At 40.7% G+C, this 16,072-nt stretch overlaps 1 protein-coding gene across 1 annotated transcript in view; it reads right to left on the bottom strand.

The window, feature by feature from the left end:
* Positions 1–13,864, bottom strand: part of LOC141680132 (uncharacterized) — a 114,211-nt gene extending 100,347 nt beyond the window's left edge. Inside the window, exons 1-3 of the mRNA XM_074486438.1 lie at positions 12,942–13,864; positions 12,480–12,862; positions 12,304–12,398 (exon numbers count right to left, since the gene is read on the bottom strand). Coding sequence (XP_074342539.1) covers positions 12,304–12,398; positions 12,480–12,862; positions 12,942–13,752 — 1,289 coding nt within the window. The 5' untranslated portion in view covers positions 13,753–13,864. The remainder of the gene's footprint in view (positions 1–12,303; positions 12,399–12,479; positions 12,863–12,941) is intronic.
* Positions 13,865–16,072: the final 2,208 nt, after the last annotated feature.

Below are 16,072 nucleotides of genomic sequence, written 5' to 3' on the forward strand. Positions count from 1 at the left end.
GAGTGTAGAAAGTCAGATTCCAACAAGAAAAAGTTTGAGCATGTGGATTATAAACAGAAGTATTTTAAGTTTCTCAAACAAAAGGAAAGGGCTTTTATTACACAAGAAAGTGACTGGGCAGCAGATGGTCTGGATGAGGATAAAGATGTCAGCTATGTCAATCTAGCCCTAATGGCCAAGTCTGATGAAACAAAGACAAGTTCTTCAAGTAATCAGGTAATCACCACTAACCTTGCACATTTATCTAAAGCTGAGTGTAATGATGCAATACATGACATGTCTACAGAATTATATCATTTGCGTGTTACACTTAAGTCCCTCACTAAGGAAACTGCTAAAATCAAAGAAAACAATTTGTTTTTAAGTGAGAGGAATAATGTGCTAGAGTCTCAGTTTATTGAATTTGAAAAATTGAGAATAGAATGTAAGATTGCTAAAGAGGAATTAACTGATTCCTTGAAGAAAGAAGAAATTTTAAAGAAGCAGCTTGATTGTAAATAGGAGGTGATTAAGCCATGGAAATCATCTAGAGATGTCCATGCTCAAATCACCAAAGTTCAGGGTATTGAGTCATTCTATGATGCAGCCAGGAAAAAGAGTAAAGAGAAGCTAGAATCCAATTTGGTTGAAGGATTGTTAACAGATGTAGACTCGATGGATGATGAGAGTCATCCATCGGATAATCAAAAAGGTTATCCGTCGAGTGACATAAATCCTCATCCGTCGGCTGTAAGAAAACTTGTGAGTAAAGCCAAACTTGCCAAGTTAAATGAAAAATATGGATCAGTTTCCAGAAACTTTATTTCAGGAGAATCTAGTCAAGTAAAGAAGGAGAAGAAAGTGAATGTTGGTCATCTGTCCATCAAGCAATTGAATGACAGACTAGAAAAGATTGAGGTTAAAACAGAGACTAAAAAGAAAAATAATAGAAATGGGAAAGTAGGGATTAACAAACATAAAAACTACACACCTGATAAGTATGCTTCTAGTAAAATCTGTGTTAAGTGTGGTAGTGTTAATCATCTATCTGTTAATTACAAACTTGCCATGCCTACTTCCATGACTATACCACCTTCTTTTCCCAACATGAGTGCTATGTCTTCTATGCCTTTGAATGCTATGTCTACACAGAATATGAATGCACAATTTACTAATATGCCATTTGCACCTAATCCTTATTATGCTGCATTTAATATGCCTCAAATGCCATTTAGCATGCCCTATTGGTATAACATGTTTGCAAATAGCATGCCATTTCCTGTTATTCAAAATGTGCATGATAATTCTGTTTTAATGAATGGTTTCAAAGGTCCAACTTAGATGACTAAGGATGAATCTGATATCCCCAAGTCAAATGAGATCAAACCTAAGAAATAAAAGAAGAAAGCTAACAAGGCAGGACCCAGGGAAATTTGGGTACCAAAATCAACTTGATTTGATTTTAATGTGTGCAGGGAAACAGAAAGAATCTATGGTACTTGGATAGTGGTTGCTCAAGACACATGATTGGAGATTCTACCTTGCTCACATAGTTCAAGGAAAGAGTCGGCCCAAGTATTACTTTTGGACATGACAGCAAGGGTTATACTGTGAGATATGGCTTGATTTCAAAAGACAATGTCATCATTGAGGAGGTTACCTTAGTGGATGGTCTCAAGCACAATTTATTAAGTATCAGCCAGCTTTGTGATAAAGGAAATTCAGTAACCTTCACTACAGAAGCCTGTTGTGACAAACAAGAGGAGCAATAAAGTGGTTCTCACTGGAGTGAGAAAAGGAAATGTGTACCTAGCTAACTTCAACTCATCAAATGCAGAATCTGTTACCTGTCTTCTCAGTAAAGCAAGTCAAGATAAAAGTTGGTTATGGCACAAGAAGCTATCACATCTAAACTTCAAGACCATGAATGAGCTTGTTAAGAAATAATTGGTTAGAGGTATTCCTCAAGTGGAGTTTTCTAAGGATAGACTGTGTGATGCTTGTCAAAAGGGAAAATACATCAAAGCATCATTCAGAAAGAAGCTTGATTCAATAATTGAAGAACCTTTGCAACTGCTACACATGGATTTGTTTGGACCAGTCAATGTGTTGTCCATCTCAAGGAAAAGATTTTGCCTATTAATTGTAGATGATTTCTCAAAGTTCTCTTGGACATATTTCCTAATGTCTAAAGATGAGGCTAGTGAAATCATCATCAATCACATAAGGCAAGTGAACAATCATCATGATTTTAAAGTTAGAAGAATTAGGAGTGACAATGGAACTGTGCTCAAGAATTCTGTTATGAGAGTATTTTGTGAAGAGAATGGGATTATGCATGAGTTTTTAGCAGCAAGAACTCCACAACAAAATGGAGTAGTAGAAAGAAAGAACATATCACTTATTGAAGCTACAAGGACAATGCTTGAAGAATCAAAGTTATCAACATATTTCTGGGCTGAAGCTGTAAATACTGCATGCTACACTCAGAATATTTCTTTGGTTAATCAGGAAAAATGTATGACTCCCTACCAATTGTTCAAGAACAAAAAGCCAACTCTAAATTTTCTTCATGTCTTTGGCTGTAAATGTTATATCTTGAGAAATTAAACTGATCAAAATGGGAAGTTTGATGCTAAAGCAGATGAAGGAATCTTTGTTGGATATGCTGTTGGTAAAGCATACAGAGTCTACAATCTGAGAACCAACATTGTTATGGAATCAATACATGTTGTGTTTGATGATAAGAAGATTGAAGGACAATAAGATGGAGATTACCATGAGAGCCTCAAGTTGGATAATGTGAAGATGGTTAGTAATGACAGTGATGATGAAAGTGATCAAGAAACTACAACTAAGGAAAGTGCAGAAAAATCTACTACCAATGAAGCTAATAACTCATCATCCATTGAGTTACAAAATGCTTCATCCGTCGGTAGATAATCTGCATCATCCATCGGGAGACAATCAGCTTCATCCGTCGGAACCCAAAATTCACTATCTGTCGGGTCATCAAAAGAAGCTGAAAGTCAGAATAGATCACTTACAGAAAATCCCTCTTTCTCAAATCATAGATTTACAAACTCAGGGGGAGTTTCAAATAATCAAAACTCAATCACACATCAAGACAACTATGAGGCCTCTTCATCTAGAGCTAATCTACCTCAACAAAGAAAATGGACAAAGGATCACCCCTTTGAGCTCATCATTGGTGATGAATCTTCTAGAGTTCAAACAAGGAGAGCAACTCAAGAAGAATGTCTATATAGAAGTTTCCTATCCAAGGAAGAACCAAAGAAGGTAGAAGAAGCTTTGTTGGATCCTGATTGGATTTTAGCTATGCAGGAGGAGTCAAACCAATTTGAAAGGAACAATGTATGGAAGCTGGTACCCAAGCCTAAAGGAAAGAATCCAATAGACACCAAATGGGTATTTAGAAACAAGATGGATGAAAATGGCATAGTAGTCAGGAACAAAGCTAGATCGGTTACTAAAGGCTACTGTCAACAAGAAAGAATAGATTTTGATGAAGCATTTGCTCCTGTTGCAAGACTTGAAACCATCAGAATTTTCTTAGCCTATGCAGCCCATGCCAATTTCAAGGTCTATTAAATGGATGTCAAGAGTGCTTTTCTAAATGAAGATTTGGAGGAGGAAGTCTATGTCAGTCAGCCTCCTGGTTTTGAAGATCCAAATCTGCTTGATCATGTATACTATCTTTTGAAAGCACTCTATGGATTAAAGCAAGTACCTAGAGCCTGGTATGACACCTTGTCAAAGTTTCTTTTAGAGAATCACTTCACTAGAGGTACTGTAGACAAAACTTTATTCTTTAAAAATGTTAATGGCTCTAGCATAGTTGTTCAAATTTATGTAGATGATATTATTTTTGGTTCTACAGATGAAAAACTTTGCAAAAAGTTTACCGAATTGATGCAAAGTAAGTATGAAATGAGTATGATGGGAGAACTAACTTACACTTGGTTTGCAAGTTAAGCAAGTTAGTGAGGAATATTAATTAGTCAAACTAAATACATTTATGATCTTTTAAAGAAGTTTAAACTAATGGATTGCACATTTGCAAAAACTCCCATGGCCACTGCAACTGAACTTGAATTAAATACTACTGAAAAGTCTGTGGATATTTCTAGTTATAGATGCATGGCTGGCTCACTTCTATACTTAACAGCTAGTAGGACATATATAATGTTTGCTACATGTCTTTGTGCTAGATTTCAGGCTGATCCTAGAGAATCTCACTTAATTTCTATGAAGAGAATTTTCAGATATCTCAAGGGTACACTAAAACTTGGCATTTAGTACCCTAGAGATTCTGCTTTCGATCTAACTGGTTACTCAGATGCAGATTATGCAGGTTGTAGAATTGATAGAAAAAGTACAACATGAACCTGTCAATTTCTAGGAAACAAGCTTGTGTCCTGGTTCAGTTAAAAGCAGAATTCAGTTTCTACTTCTACAGCAGAAGCTGAATATATTGCTGCTGGTAGTTGCTGTGCACAGATTTTGTGGATGAAAAACCAACTGCTAGACAATGGTCTGCAAGTGGAAAGAATTCCCATTTTCTGTGATAGCACAAGTGCAATTGCCATTACTTAGAATCCAGTACAACACTCAAGAACAAAGCACATAGACATCAAGTACCACTTCATAAGGGAACATGTAATGAATGGTACTGTAGAACTACATTTTGTTCCAAGTGAAAAACAGCTTGCAGATATATTTACCAAGCCACTGGATGAATCCACCTTTTCAAGATTGATAAGTGAGTTAGGTATGCTTAATTATTCTTGAATCTTTTCAAATATTTTGAAAGTTATAATGCAGCCAGAAATTTAATTGATTTTTCAGTCTTGGATGAAATTTTGGCTAAGTCAAAATTTACATCCCGGCGGATGATCATTATCCATCGAGTTTGTTCATCCGTCGGTATACTATTTGTCAATAAAATCAATTATTTTTCTGGAATATTTTATATCTCGACGGATAACTGATTTATCCTCATCCGTTGAATTGTCTCATTCTTAGCCGTTGATTTTCTGAATATTATCCATCGAGTATACTTACAGTTTGTAAGCATAACATGACGGATAAGTGTTGGAATTTTTATAGTTTATTTTTAAACGGCTATTTTGGGCAATTTTTATTGGTCACTTTATTTTACTTTATTACTTTTGACAGTTAGTTTTGAGATAGTATAAAAGCAAAATTCTTTTTTTATTTCTTTTCTTTTATCATTCTCAATTCATGATAGGGATAAATAAGTCCTGATTTTATAATTAATGGGCTGCTAGGCCCAATAATAATAAGATGTATAATATTCAGACCAGAAAGGTTAAGTCTGACGGACCAGATTAGGCCTGGTGGAATAAAAGAGGCCCAAAAAGCCCTGATTATTAATTAATTTCGTAATTAATTAATAAGGGAGAAATCAGATGTTGAAAAGAGTCCCGATGAGGATATAAATCCTTAGAGATTAGCCTCAAGGGGACCTGAAAGGATAAGGAATCAACTTCCTACTTCCTAGGACTCCTAAGTCTATCCTAATTCAGAGGCTTATCCACCAAGCCTCCTATACCAAGTCCAATTCAAGGACTCCCGCATCTATATAAGGGGCCTCACCCCACAAATCAGAACTACGTTTTTTGACTTGATCCTTGGCAATCAGCAAGGTACGTAGGCATCTTGTTAAGGCAGATTGAGTCACGAAACACAAGAGCAGTCAAATCGAGCCTCGAAGCTCACGTTCCTTAGTATTAAATACAGCAATTATATATAGTAGTTTTAATCCATAACATTTGGCGCCGTCTGTGGGAAGTTACGCAACAACAACCATGGCGAGAACACGGAGAACAACCAGCACTCTGGAGGAGGGAACACCATCAGGGACAACCCAGGTGATTTCATCAACCGTGGAGGTTCCTCCCCATTCAACTTATGCATCTACTCAGGGGGAAGCCCAGACAGGGGCAACTCATCCTCAGCCACAAGGGACAACTCCCCCGACTGTTCAAGGTACGAATCCTCAAGTTCAACAAATACATATACCTGTGAATTCTCGACCCGTCGGGTATGAATACTCAACTATTGTTACTACTAACCCCCCTTATGGGATGCCCCTTCACCCTGAGGTTGGAGGAAGTGGATATGCTGGGCGAAGCGAAGCACGAGGGCGGTCGCCCCCCTATATACGAGGTTTGGATCCTATCCCTGAGGATCGGGAATTTTCTGGTCCATACACTGAGAGAGACTCCGAATCTTCGGATGATGAAGTGGCCCCAAGAAGGAGGCGTCCTGGAAAAGAGCCAATGGCCGATGGAAGGCAACGCCCCCAAAGCACCCCAGGGGCGAATCCCCAAGAAGTGCAGGAAAAGATCAGGGCTCATGAGGCTGAAATCCAAAGGCTGAGGCGTGATTTGGAGGCTTACCAAGCCACCAGACCCCACATACCTCCTAGGGGGAGAAATCCTCCTCCTATCATAGACCTGGATGGTCCGGTAAGAAGAAGGGCTGCTGTCCCAAGAACTGATCCAAGCAATCTCCTTCCCCTTGGGGATCCTGATGATCCAACTCCACCCTTCACAGAAGAGATAATGAATGCCCATATCTCAAGAAAATTTAAGATGCCCACTATCAAAGCCTATGATGGCACGGGAGACCCCGCTAATCATGTTAGGACATTCTCTAATGCACTGCTGCTGCAACCCGTGAATGATGCTATAAAGTGTCGGGCCTTCCCTCAAACCCTGTCGGGTATGGCTCAAAGATGGTACAGTCGCCTGCCCCCAAACTCTATTGGATCATTCAGAGAATTAAGTCAGGCTTTTATTAAGCAATTCATCAGTGGAAGAGTCCATGAGAAAAGTTCAGCATCTCTTATGAGTCTTGTGCAGGGAGCTAAAGAATCCTTAAGAGATTACCTAAATCGTTTTACAAAGGAGGCTTTAAAAGTCCCAGACCTTGATGATAAGGTAGCCATGATAGCGCTGCAACAAGGAACTAGGGATGAGTTTTTCAAGATGTCTTTGGCCAAACGACCCCCTGAGAGCATGTTGCAGCTCCAAGAGAGGGCAGGGAAGTATATCAAGGTTGAAGAGAGTATGAGGAAGACCGTAGTAAGTAATGAGCCCACTGGAGGCAAGAAACGAAAAACTGATTTGGAGTACATCGCTAAGGATAAGTATCCTAGAACTGAACAAAACCCTGATTCAACCCCCAAGAAGGGAGGACCTGGGCAAAAGTTCACTGAATACGCTAAGCTGAATGCCCCCAGAAGTCAGATTTTGATGGAGATTGAGAAAGACAGAGATATTCGCTGGCCTAAGCCCTTGAAGGCTGATCCCGCCAAGCTAGATAAGGGCAAGTATTGCAGGTTTCACAAAGATGTTGGTCATGACACCGATGAGTGTAGGCAGTTGAAAGATGAAATTGAGTTTTTGATTCGAAAAGGAAGGCTGAACAAGTATACTGGAGATGGAGGAGACAGAAACAATAATGGAAGGAAGAACTTTGAAGATCGTAGGAGGGACCAAGATGATCAGGGGCGGAATCCCCAACCTAGAGGACCAGTTATAAACACCATTTATGGAGGGCCGAGACCTCGAGGGCCTGTGATAAACACGATCTTTGGAGGTCCAACTGCTGCTGGATTGTCCAAAAATTCCAGAAAGGCATATACTAGAGAGGTTATGCATATTGTTGGAGAAGCCCCGAAGAGGGCCAGGACAGAAGTAACATTGGCTTTTGATGATTCCGACCTAGAGGGTGTGAAGTTTCCCCATGACGACCCGCTGGTCATAACGCCGATAATAGGAAATAGCCCGGTTAAGAGGGTCCTTGTGGATAATGGTGCTTCTGTGGATATCTTGCTCCACGACACCTTTCTAAGGATGGGGTATAACGACTCCCAGTTGACACCAACCGACATGCCGATATATGGATTTGCTGGAGTAGAATGTCCTGTGGAAGGGATAATTAAATTACCAACCACCATAGGTACGGAGCCAAGGCAAGCAACGCAGATGCTGGATTTTGTGGTGGTAAAGGCTAGTTCAACTTATAATGCTATCATGGGGAGAACAGGGATACATGCCTTCAAGGCAGTCCCCTCTTCCTACCATTCAGTCATGAAGTTTCCCACCCGAAACGGGATTGGAGAAGAGAGGGGAGATCAAAAAATGGCTAGAAGCTGTTATGTGGCCTCTTTGAGGGCAGATGGAGTCGGGGGGCAGGTTCTTCCTATTGAAGATATGGATGTTCGAGAAAATGATGAGAATAGAGGAAGGCCAGCAGAAGAATTGGATTCGGTTCCTTTAGATCCCAAGAATCCTGAGAGGATGACTTTCATTGGAGCTACATTAGAGGAGCCCCTTAGAGGGAAGTTAGTGAAATTTTTGCAAGAAAATAGTGATGTGTTTGCATGGTCAGCAGCTGATATGCCAGGCATAGACCCGGGGTTAATTACCCACAAGTTAAACGTGGATCCAAGCCGGAAGACAGTAAAACAAAAGAAAAGAAATTTTGCCCCGGAAAGACAAGAGGCTATAAAGCAGGAAGTGGAAAAGCTCTTAGAGGCTGGTTTCATTGAGGAGATTCAATTTCCGGAGTGGTTAGCAAACCCTGTAATGGTGAAGAAGGCTAATGGAAAGTGGAGGATGTGTATAGACTTCACCGATCTGAATGATGCATGTCCCAAAGATTATTTTCCGCTGCCTAGAATTGATACTTTGATTGATGCCACCGCTGGACATGAGATGTTGAGTTTCATGGATGGATTTAGCGGATACAACCAGATCAAAATGCATAAGGATGACATTCCAAAGGTATCATTTATCACTGACTTTGGTGTTTATTGTTATCTTGTTATGGCGTTTGGTCTCAAGAATGCAGGAGCCACCTATCAAAGGTTGGTGAATAAAATTTTTAAAGATCTTATTGGGAAGACTATGGAAGTCTATGTTGATGACATGCTAGTCAAGAGTCTAGTAAAGACTGATCATATAACCCATTTGAGGGAAGCTTTTGAGGTCCTGAGGTACCACAAGATGATGTTGAATCCCACGAAGTGTGCTTTCGGAGTAGGATCTGGAAAATTCTTGGGATTGATGGTCTCAAAGAGGGGAATTGAGGCTAACCCCGATAAAATAAAGGCAATCCTGGACATGGAACCCCCAAAAACTGTCAAGGATGTTCAGAAACTCACAGGAAGGGTTGCTGCGCTAGGGCGATTCATCTCCAAGTCAGGAGACAAGTGCTTGTCATTCTTCAAGTCATTAAAGAACATTAAAGACTTTGTATGGAGTGAGGAAAATCAGAAGGCATTTGAAGAGTTAAAGAAGTATATGGGCCAGGCCCCGTTGTTGGCCAAGCCAGTTCTGGGTGAAGTTTTATTCTTGTACTTGGCTGTTTCAGAAAGCGCCTTGAGCGCGGTGTTGGTTAAGGAGGAACTGAAAGTCCAGAAACCCGTATACTATGTCAGCAAAATTTTGCGTGGTGCTGAGTTGAATTATTCAGCCATTGAGAAATTTGCTTTAGCCTTGGTGATGGCTTCAAGAAAGCTGCGTCCTTATTTTCAAGCTCACCAAATTGAAGTGCTAACAAATCAGCCACTGAGAAATATCATTCACAGTCCCAAGGCAAGTGGGAGACTAATTAAGTGGGCAATAGAGTTGGGAGAGTTCGATCTCAAGTATAAGCCACGTATAGCCATAAAAGCCCAGGCACTAGCTGACTTCGTGGTGGAATGTACCATACCCAACCAAGAAGTCGGGGGGCAGGAAGATACCACACCTCAAGACAAGGGAGTCGACAATGGGGACAAGGAGAAAGAATATTGGGTTCTCTATTTTGATGGAGCATCAAAAACAAATTCCAGTGGAGCAGGGTTGGTTTTGCAAAGCCCTGATGGATTCTTAATTGAGTATGCCATGAAGCTAGACTTCCCAACCACAAACAATGAGGCAGAGTATGAAGCCCTGATAGCAGGCCTTGGTCTAGCTGGGACACTTAGAGTCAAAAACTTAAAGGTCCGTGGAGACTCAAAGCTGATCATATCCCAAGTAAAGGGAGAATTTGAGGCAAGGGATGATACAATGGCTAAATATGTCCGCCTAGTAAGGGCTGTGATGACCCAATTTAATGAATGTCATGTTGAGCACATTCCAAGGGAAGAAAATGTTAAGGCAGACGCGCTATCAAAGTTTGCTTCATCTGAGATAGAAGAAAGTTCAGGGAGTGTATACTTTCGTGTTTTAAAGACGCGAAGCATAGATGTTAAGCTTGTGGCTCCCATAGGCCTGGGGACGTCATGGATCGATCCCATTAAGGCTCACATTCAAACCGGATGGTTGCCAAGCGATGCAACTGAAGCACGAAAGTTAACTGTTCGAGCACTAAGGTACTCCTTGATAGATGGGATTCTGTATAAGAGATCTTTCGTGGTTCCTTACTTGAGGTGTCTCAGGCCGGATGAGGCACGCTTGGCTCTTGAGGAAGTGCATGAAGGCATTTGTGGGCAACACTTGGGGGGCAGGGCCTTGGCTCATAAGATAACTCGTTTAGGCTTCTATTGGCCAGAAATGATGGCTGATGCCAAAGAATATGTAAAGAAGTGTGATCGTTGTCAGAAGCATGCACCAGTCGCCAGACAACCCCCCGAGATGCTGACCTCTATCAACTCACCTATTCCCTTTGCTATGTGGGGGATGGATATTCTAGGGCCTTTTCCTATGGCCACAGCACAAAGGAAGTTTCTGATTGTAGCCATTGATTATTTCACCAAGTGGATCGAAGCCAAACCTTTGGCCAAAATCACAACTAAGCAGGTTGCACAATTCCTGTGGGAAAACATCATGTGCCGATATGGAATTCCCCGTATCCTCGTCACTGACAATGGAACGCAATTCAACAATGAGGAATTCAAGAAGTATTGTGAAGAAAATGAAATTGAGTTACGATTCACCTCTGTGGCTCACCCGCAAGCCAATGGGCAAGCGGAAGTAGCAAATCGGATAATCCTGGATGGACTAAAGAAGAGGATCGAAAAGTCGAGAAATAATTGGGTAGATGAGATACTTCCCATATTATGGGCTTATAGGACTACCTGTAGAGTCACGACAGATGCAACTCCTTTCATGTTGGCATATGGGGCGGAAGCAGTAGTTCCCGTGGAGATATCACATTCTTCTCCAAGGATTCAGGCTTTTGATGAAAAAGAAAATGAGGAAGGGCAGAAGTTAGCCCTGGATTTAATCGATGAAGTACGAGATAAAGCACACGCAAAGATAGTAGAATATCAGAAAAAGGCTTCATTCTACTACAACCTAAGGGTTAAAGAGAGGTTTTTCAAACAAGGTGACCTAGTCTTGAGAAAAATAGAGGCTTCTGGTGTCGGACAGAAAGGAAAACTTGCCCCAAATTGGGAAGGGCCGTATAGAGTCAAGAGCGTTCAGGGTAGAGGAACCTACAAGCTGGAGACTATGGATGGTTTTGAAGTCCCGAGAACCTGGCACGCACAAAACCTGAAGGTTTACTACGTGTAAGATGGTCGAAGTACGATTCTCACTCGTCAGGATGGCGAGTAGGTTGAAAAGCACCTTGAAGCTTTGCTTGCTTAGGATTTATATGTTTTAGTTTTATTACGAAATTTATTAAGACTTGTGTAAGGGACGAATCCCAGACAATTTTATGAAATTCATAAGTTCTTCAAAGTATGATTGTGGCCTAACAAATAAAAATCAAATGCATGGATGCAAAGCATAAAAGGTGATAAATGAGATAGATCTGATAGATGTTACAAAAGTTTGATAAATAAAGTCTCGAAAATAAAAAAGCCACGCAGGGCTGAAAAAGCTCTAAGGAGCTGAGGTGCCCTCGGCGTCCATATCATCGTCTTCTCCGCTCTCGCTAGATGTCTCCGTTGTCTCGGAGGAGGAAGAGCTGTCATCCTCAGCAGGTCTGGAAAAAGACTCGGGAGGAGGAAGAAGTGGATCCTGAGGAACATGATCCGAGACAACTACTCGGGTACGAAACCTCTGTAGCAAAGCCTCATCGTCAGGGCAGATGTAGTCCGCCGGGTTAATATCAGGACAAGCCTCGTTCACGGTCCCAAGGGCCGTGTCCCAACCAGTCCTAAAAAACTCGGGAAAGACTGAATCATCCCTAATCCTCATGGATTGGGCAAACTCCTCCGAGTCCAGATAATTGTCTATAGCTTTATCCTTCTCCGCCCGAAGTACCACCAGCTCGGCGTTAGACTCTCCGAGTTCTTCCTCCTTGCGCTTGAGCTTCTTCTCCAGGGTAGCATACTTCTTCTGCTGCCTCCTGAGGGCACTATCGGCCTTATCAGAAGCCCGCTTCCATGATTCGGCTTGCCTCACAGCGCCTTGAAAGTAGGCGTTAGACTGAAACAAAACAATTAACAAAGTATAAGGCAAGAAAGTGCTACAAGAACGAGAAATAAGTTTAAAAAAGAGAAGGCATACCGAAGCCAGAGATTGGGCTCCCATGAGCTTAATCCTCTCAAGGTCAGGGGTGGCCACCACATCAGTAAAGTCCTTTGGGGTCACGCTATGGTAGGACCAATCCCAAGCATGCTTCGTGGAACCAACCACGGTATCCCCTCGGCGGAATCCCCAGAGAGGCTGAAAGGCGCCTGTAGCAGCAGCAGCAGGGGCAGCAGCAGTGATAGGAGCATTATGGCCCTCAGCTCCTTCAGTTGAAGCCTCCCCCATAGGCTCCTTGTGCTTTCTCAAGAAGATAGGCTCTGTCGCCTTTCCCCGGGTGTCTAGGCCTGCGAGCCGAGCTTTCTTCATCCTAGCTGTCTCCTCAACCAAAGGAACGTTGTCCTCGTTAATCTCCTTAGCAGCTGAAACAAAACAAAGGACAAAATAAGTGAAGTTAATAACGCATGAAATGAAGTAAAATTGAGAAGGGAAGAAAAATACCCTGTTGAGAAACAGAGGATAGTCCCACATGAATTAGGGAAAACTCCTCTAAGAGAGTCCAGCTGGTGGTCGTACCATCATCCTGAGTAAGGCCATTATAAATAATAGTTTCTTCAGGAGTTAAGTGAATGGATTTGAGGCTACCATCACTGACCTTCCCAAAGGAAGATCGAAAGAGCGTGCCCCAGTCGCCATTCTCCCAACGTAACCCAACGAAACTATTCCTCCAATTTGGATTATTATCAGGAATAGAGGCGCTATTAAAGATATGTTTGCTTTTGGGCCTTTGTTTGACATAAACCCAGCCACAAATATTAGAAGAACTATTGTAACATTGGAAGACTTTCCTAAAAACGGCTACCGAAAGAGGAAAGCCCTCCCTAAGACAACAAACCATAAAACATAGAATATTCCTCCAGGCGTTTGGAGGAAGCTGACATGGGTTGATTTGTAAGTCAGCCAAAAGATGAGGGATAAAAGGATGGAAAGGGAACCTAAGCCCAGCGTTAAGGGCGTCGGTGTAGATGAAAAGAGTATCGGGCCTCCAGTGGCAAGTACGGTCACCACCAGAGACTGGAACTAGTCTAAAGGGGGGAGGGACGTTATAACGAGCATTTAGTTTATTGAAATCTATGTTATGCCAAGTATTACAGTGATTAAAAGAGTCGAGATGTGCAGTGGAGGGATATTCATCCCCCCTAGTATTAATCATATCAATTAAAGACATATATGAAGAGCGGATCTCGATATCCTTACCTCGTTTTGAAGCCGAGGCAATTTTGGCCGCCCTCTCAGAATTCTTGTCAGCCATTAGAAAGATTAGAAAGCTAGAAAAAGCCTGAAGGAGAGGTTGGAAAACTAAAGGAGGGATTTGAGAAAGGAAAGGCTAGAAAGTTGGAGGAGGGATGAGGAGAAGTTGTAAAATGAAATGAGAGGTGAAATGAGAGGTGTGAAGAAATAAAACTCTCACCCCACCTTTATATAGCCAAGGAAGAAGGAAAATGGGCCTTAAAAAAGCCCATTTGGGCCCAAAACTTAGAAGGTTCTGGAATAATCCAGGAAGTTCTAGCAAAAATCAGAGGAAAATTAAAGTTTTTGAAGAATCTGGAAGAATCCAGAAAAACCCTAGAAGGATTTGGAATTTGGGCTTAGAAAATGAAAGCCCATCTCAGAAAAGGGCCTAATTTTAGAAAAATCAAACCATGTTGAGGCCCAAATGATGTTTAAGAAAAAAGAGTGGGAAGGGAGCCCAGTTAAAGCAATGGGCCAATTGCAAAAAACTAGTTGGACCAAGGAAAATGGGCCAAGGTTTTTTCTATTGTAGCCCAGGAAAAAGGGTAGGCCAAATTAGAGAATAGGCCCAGTTAAAATGAGCCCAAGTCTTAGCCCAGAATTGAGAATCCAAGGATATACAAAAAATATATATGTATTCTTGAACCTTTCGAAGAGAAAACACAGAAAAATCCTGGTCAAAATGTTCCTGCTCGAAAATCCTTCGACCAGGGCTTAGAAGGAAGGTTAATTCGGTCAGAAAGTAAGAATCTTGACCGAAAGGGAAGAAATCCTATTCGAAAAAAAAAAAAAAAAAAAAAAAAAAATTTTTACTGGTTCGACCAGAATATTTCCTGACACTGTCGACCAGGAATCAAGGTAAAATCCTGGTCGAATAGTACCTGCCCGAAATAGCTTCGACCAAGGCAAGAGATGGTGGTTAATTCGGTCAAAAAATGGGGATCTTGACCGAAAATCTTAACCGAAAATTCCTGGTCGAAAAATCCTATTCGAAATAAAAAAAAAAAAAAAAAAAAAAAAAAATATATATATATATATATAGGAAAAAATCCTGGCCGAAATTCGACCAGGAATCTTGCTCGAACCCAACCTGCTCGAAATTCAATCGACCAAGGCATACTGAAGGTTAATTCGACCAGGATCCTGGTCGAATGGATTCCTGGTCGAAAATTGTATTTAAAAAAAAAAAAAAAAAAAAAAAAAAAAAAAAAAAGGGAGAGAAAAAAAAAAAAGAAGAAAAAATCCTGGAAAATTAAGGAAATCCCTTAAATAATTTCTGAAAAATGGTAATATTTTCAGAAAATTAAGGAAAAATCCAGAAAATTAAGGAAATTCCTTAAATAATTTCTGAAAAATGGTAATATTTTCAGAAAATTAAGGAAAAATCCAGAAAATTAAGGATAAATCCCAGAAATTAGGGAAAAATCCAGAAATTAAGGAAATTCCTTAAATAATTTCTGAAAAATGGTAATATTTTCAGAAAATTAAGGAAAAATCCAGAAAATTAAGGATAAATCCCAGAAATTAAAGGAAAAATCCGGAAATTAAGGATAAATCCCAGAAATTAAGGGAAAAATCCAGAAAATTAGGGAAAATCCCAGAAAATTAGGGAAAAATTCCTGGAAATTAAGATAATTTCTGAATAAAAGGAAGATTCGTTGTAAATGTGTAGGTCGCTCCACACTTTACGCAAAAACGAAACCCTGTAAGGGAACGAATAGATTTAACTTCTGCGAAACCTAATCAATGTTTCCCAAAAGTTGGGGGGCAAATGATAGGGATAAATAAGTCCTGATTTTATAATTAATGGGCTGCTAGGCCCAATAATAATAAGATGTATAATATTCAGACCAGAAAGGTTAAGTCTGACGGACCAGATTAGGCCTGGTGGAATAAAAGAGGCCCAAAAAGCCCTGATTATTAATTAATTTCGTAATTAATTAATAAGGGAGAAATCAGATGTTGAAAAGAGTCCCGATGAGGATATAAATCCTTAGAGATTAGCCTCAAGGGGACCTGAAAGGATAAGGAATCAACTTCCTACTTCCTAGGACTCCTAAGTCTATCCTAATTCAGAGGCTTATCCACCAAGCCTCCTATACCAAGTCCAATTCAAGGACTCCCGCATCTATATAAGGGGCCTCACCCCACAAATCAGAACTACGTTTTTTGACTTGATCCTTGGCAATCAGCAAGGTACGTAGGCATCTTGTTAAGGCAGATTGAGTCACGAAACACAAGAGCAGTCAAATCGAGCCTCGAAGCTCACGTTCCTTAGTATTAAATACAGCAATTATATATAGTAGTTTTAATCCATAACAATTCATTTGCTCTAACTT

The sequence above is a fragment of the Apium graveolens genome, chromosome 8 (genome assembly GCF_009905375.1).
Source record: "Apium graveolens cultivar Ventura chromosome 8, ASM990537v1, whole genome shotgun sequence".
Classification (NCBI taxonomy): Eukaryota; Viridiplantae; Streptophyta; class Magnoliopsida; order Apiales; family Apiaceae; genus Apium; species Apium graveolens.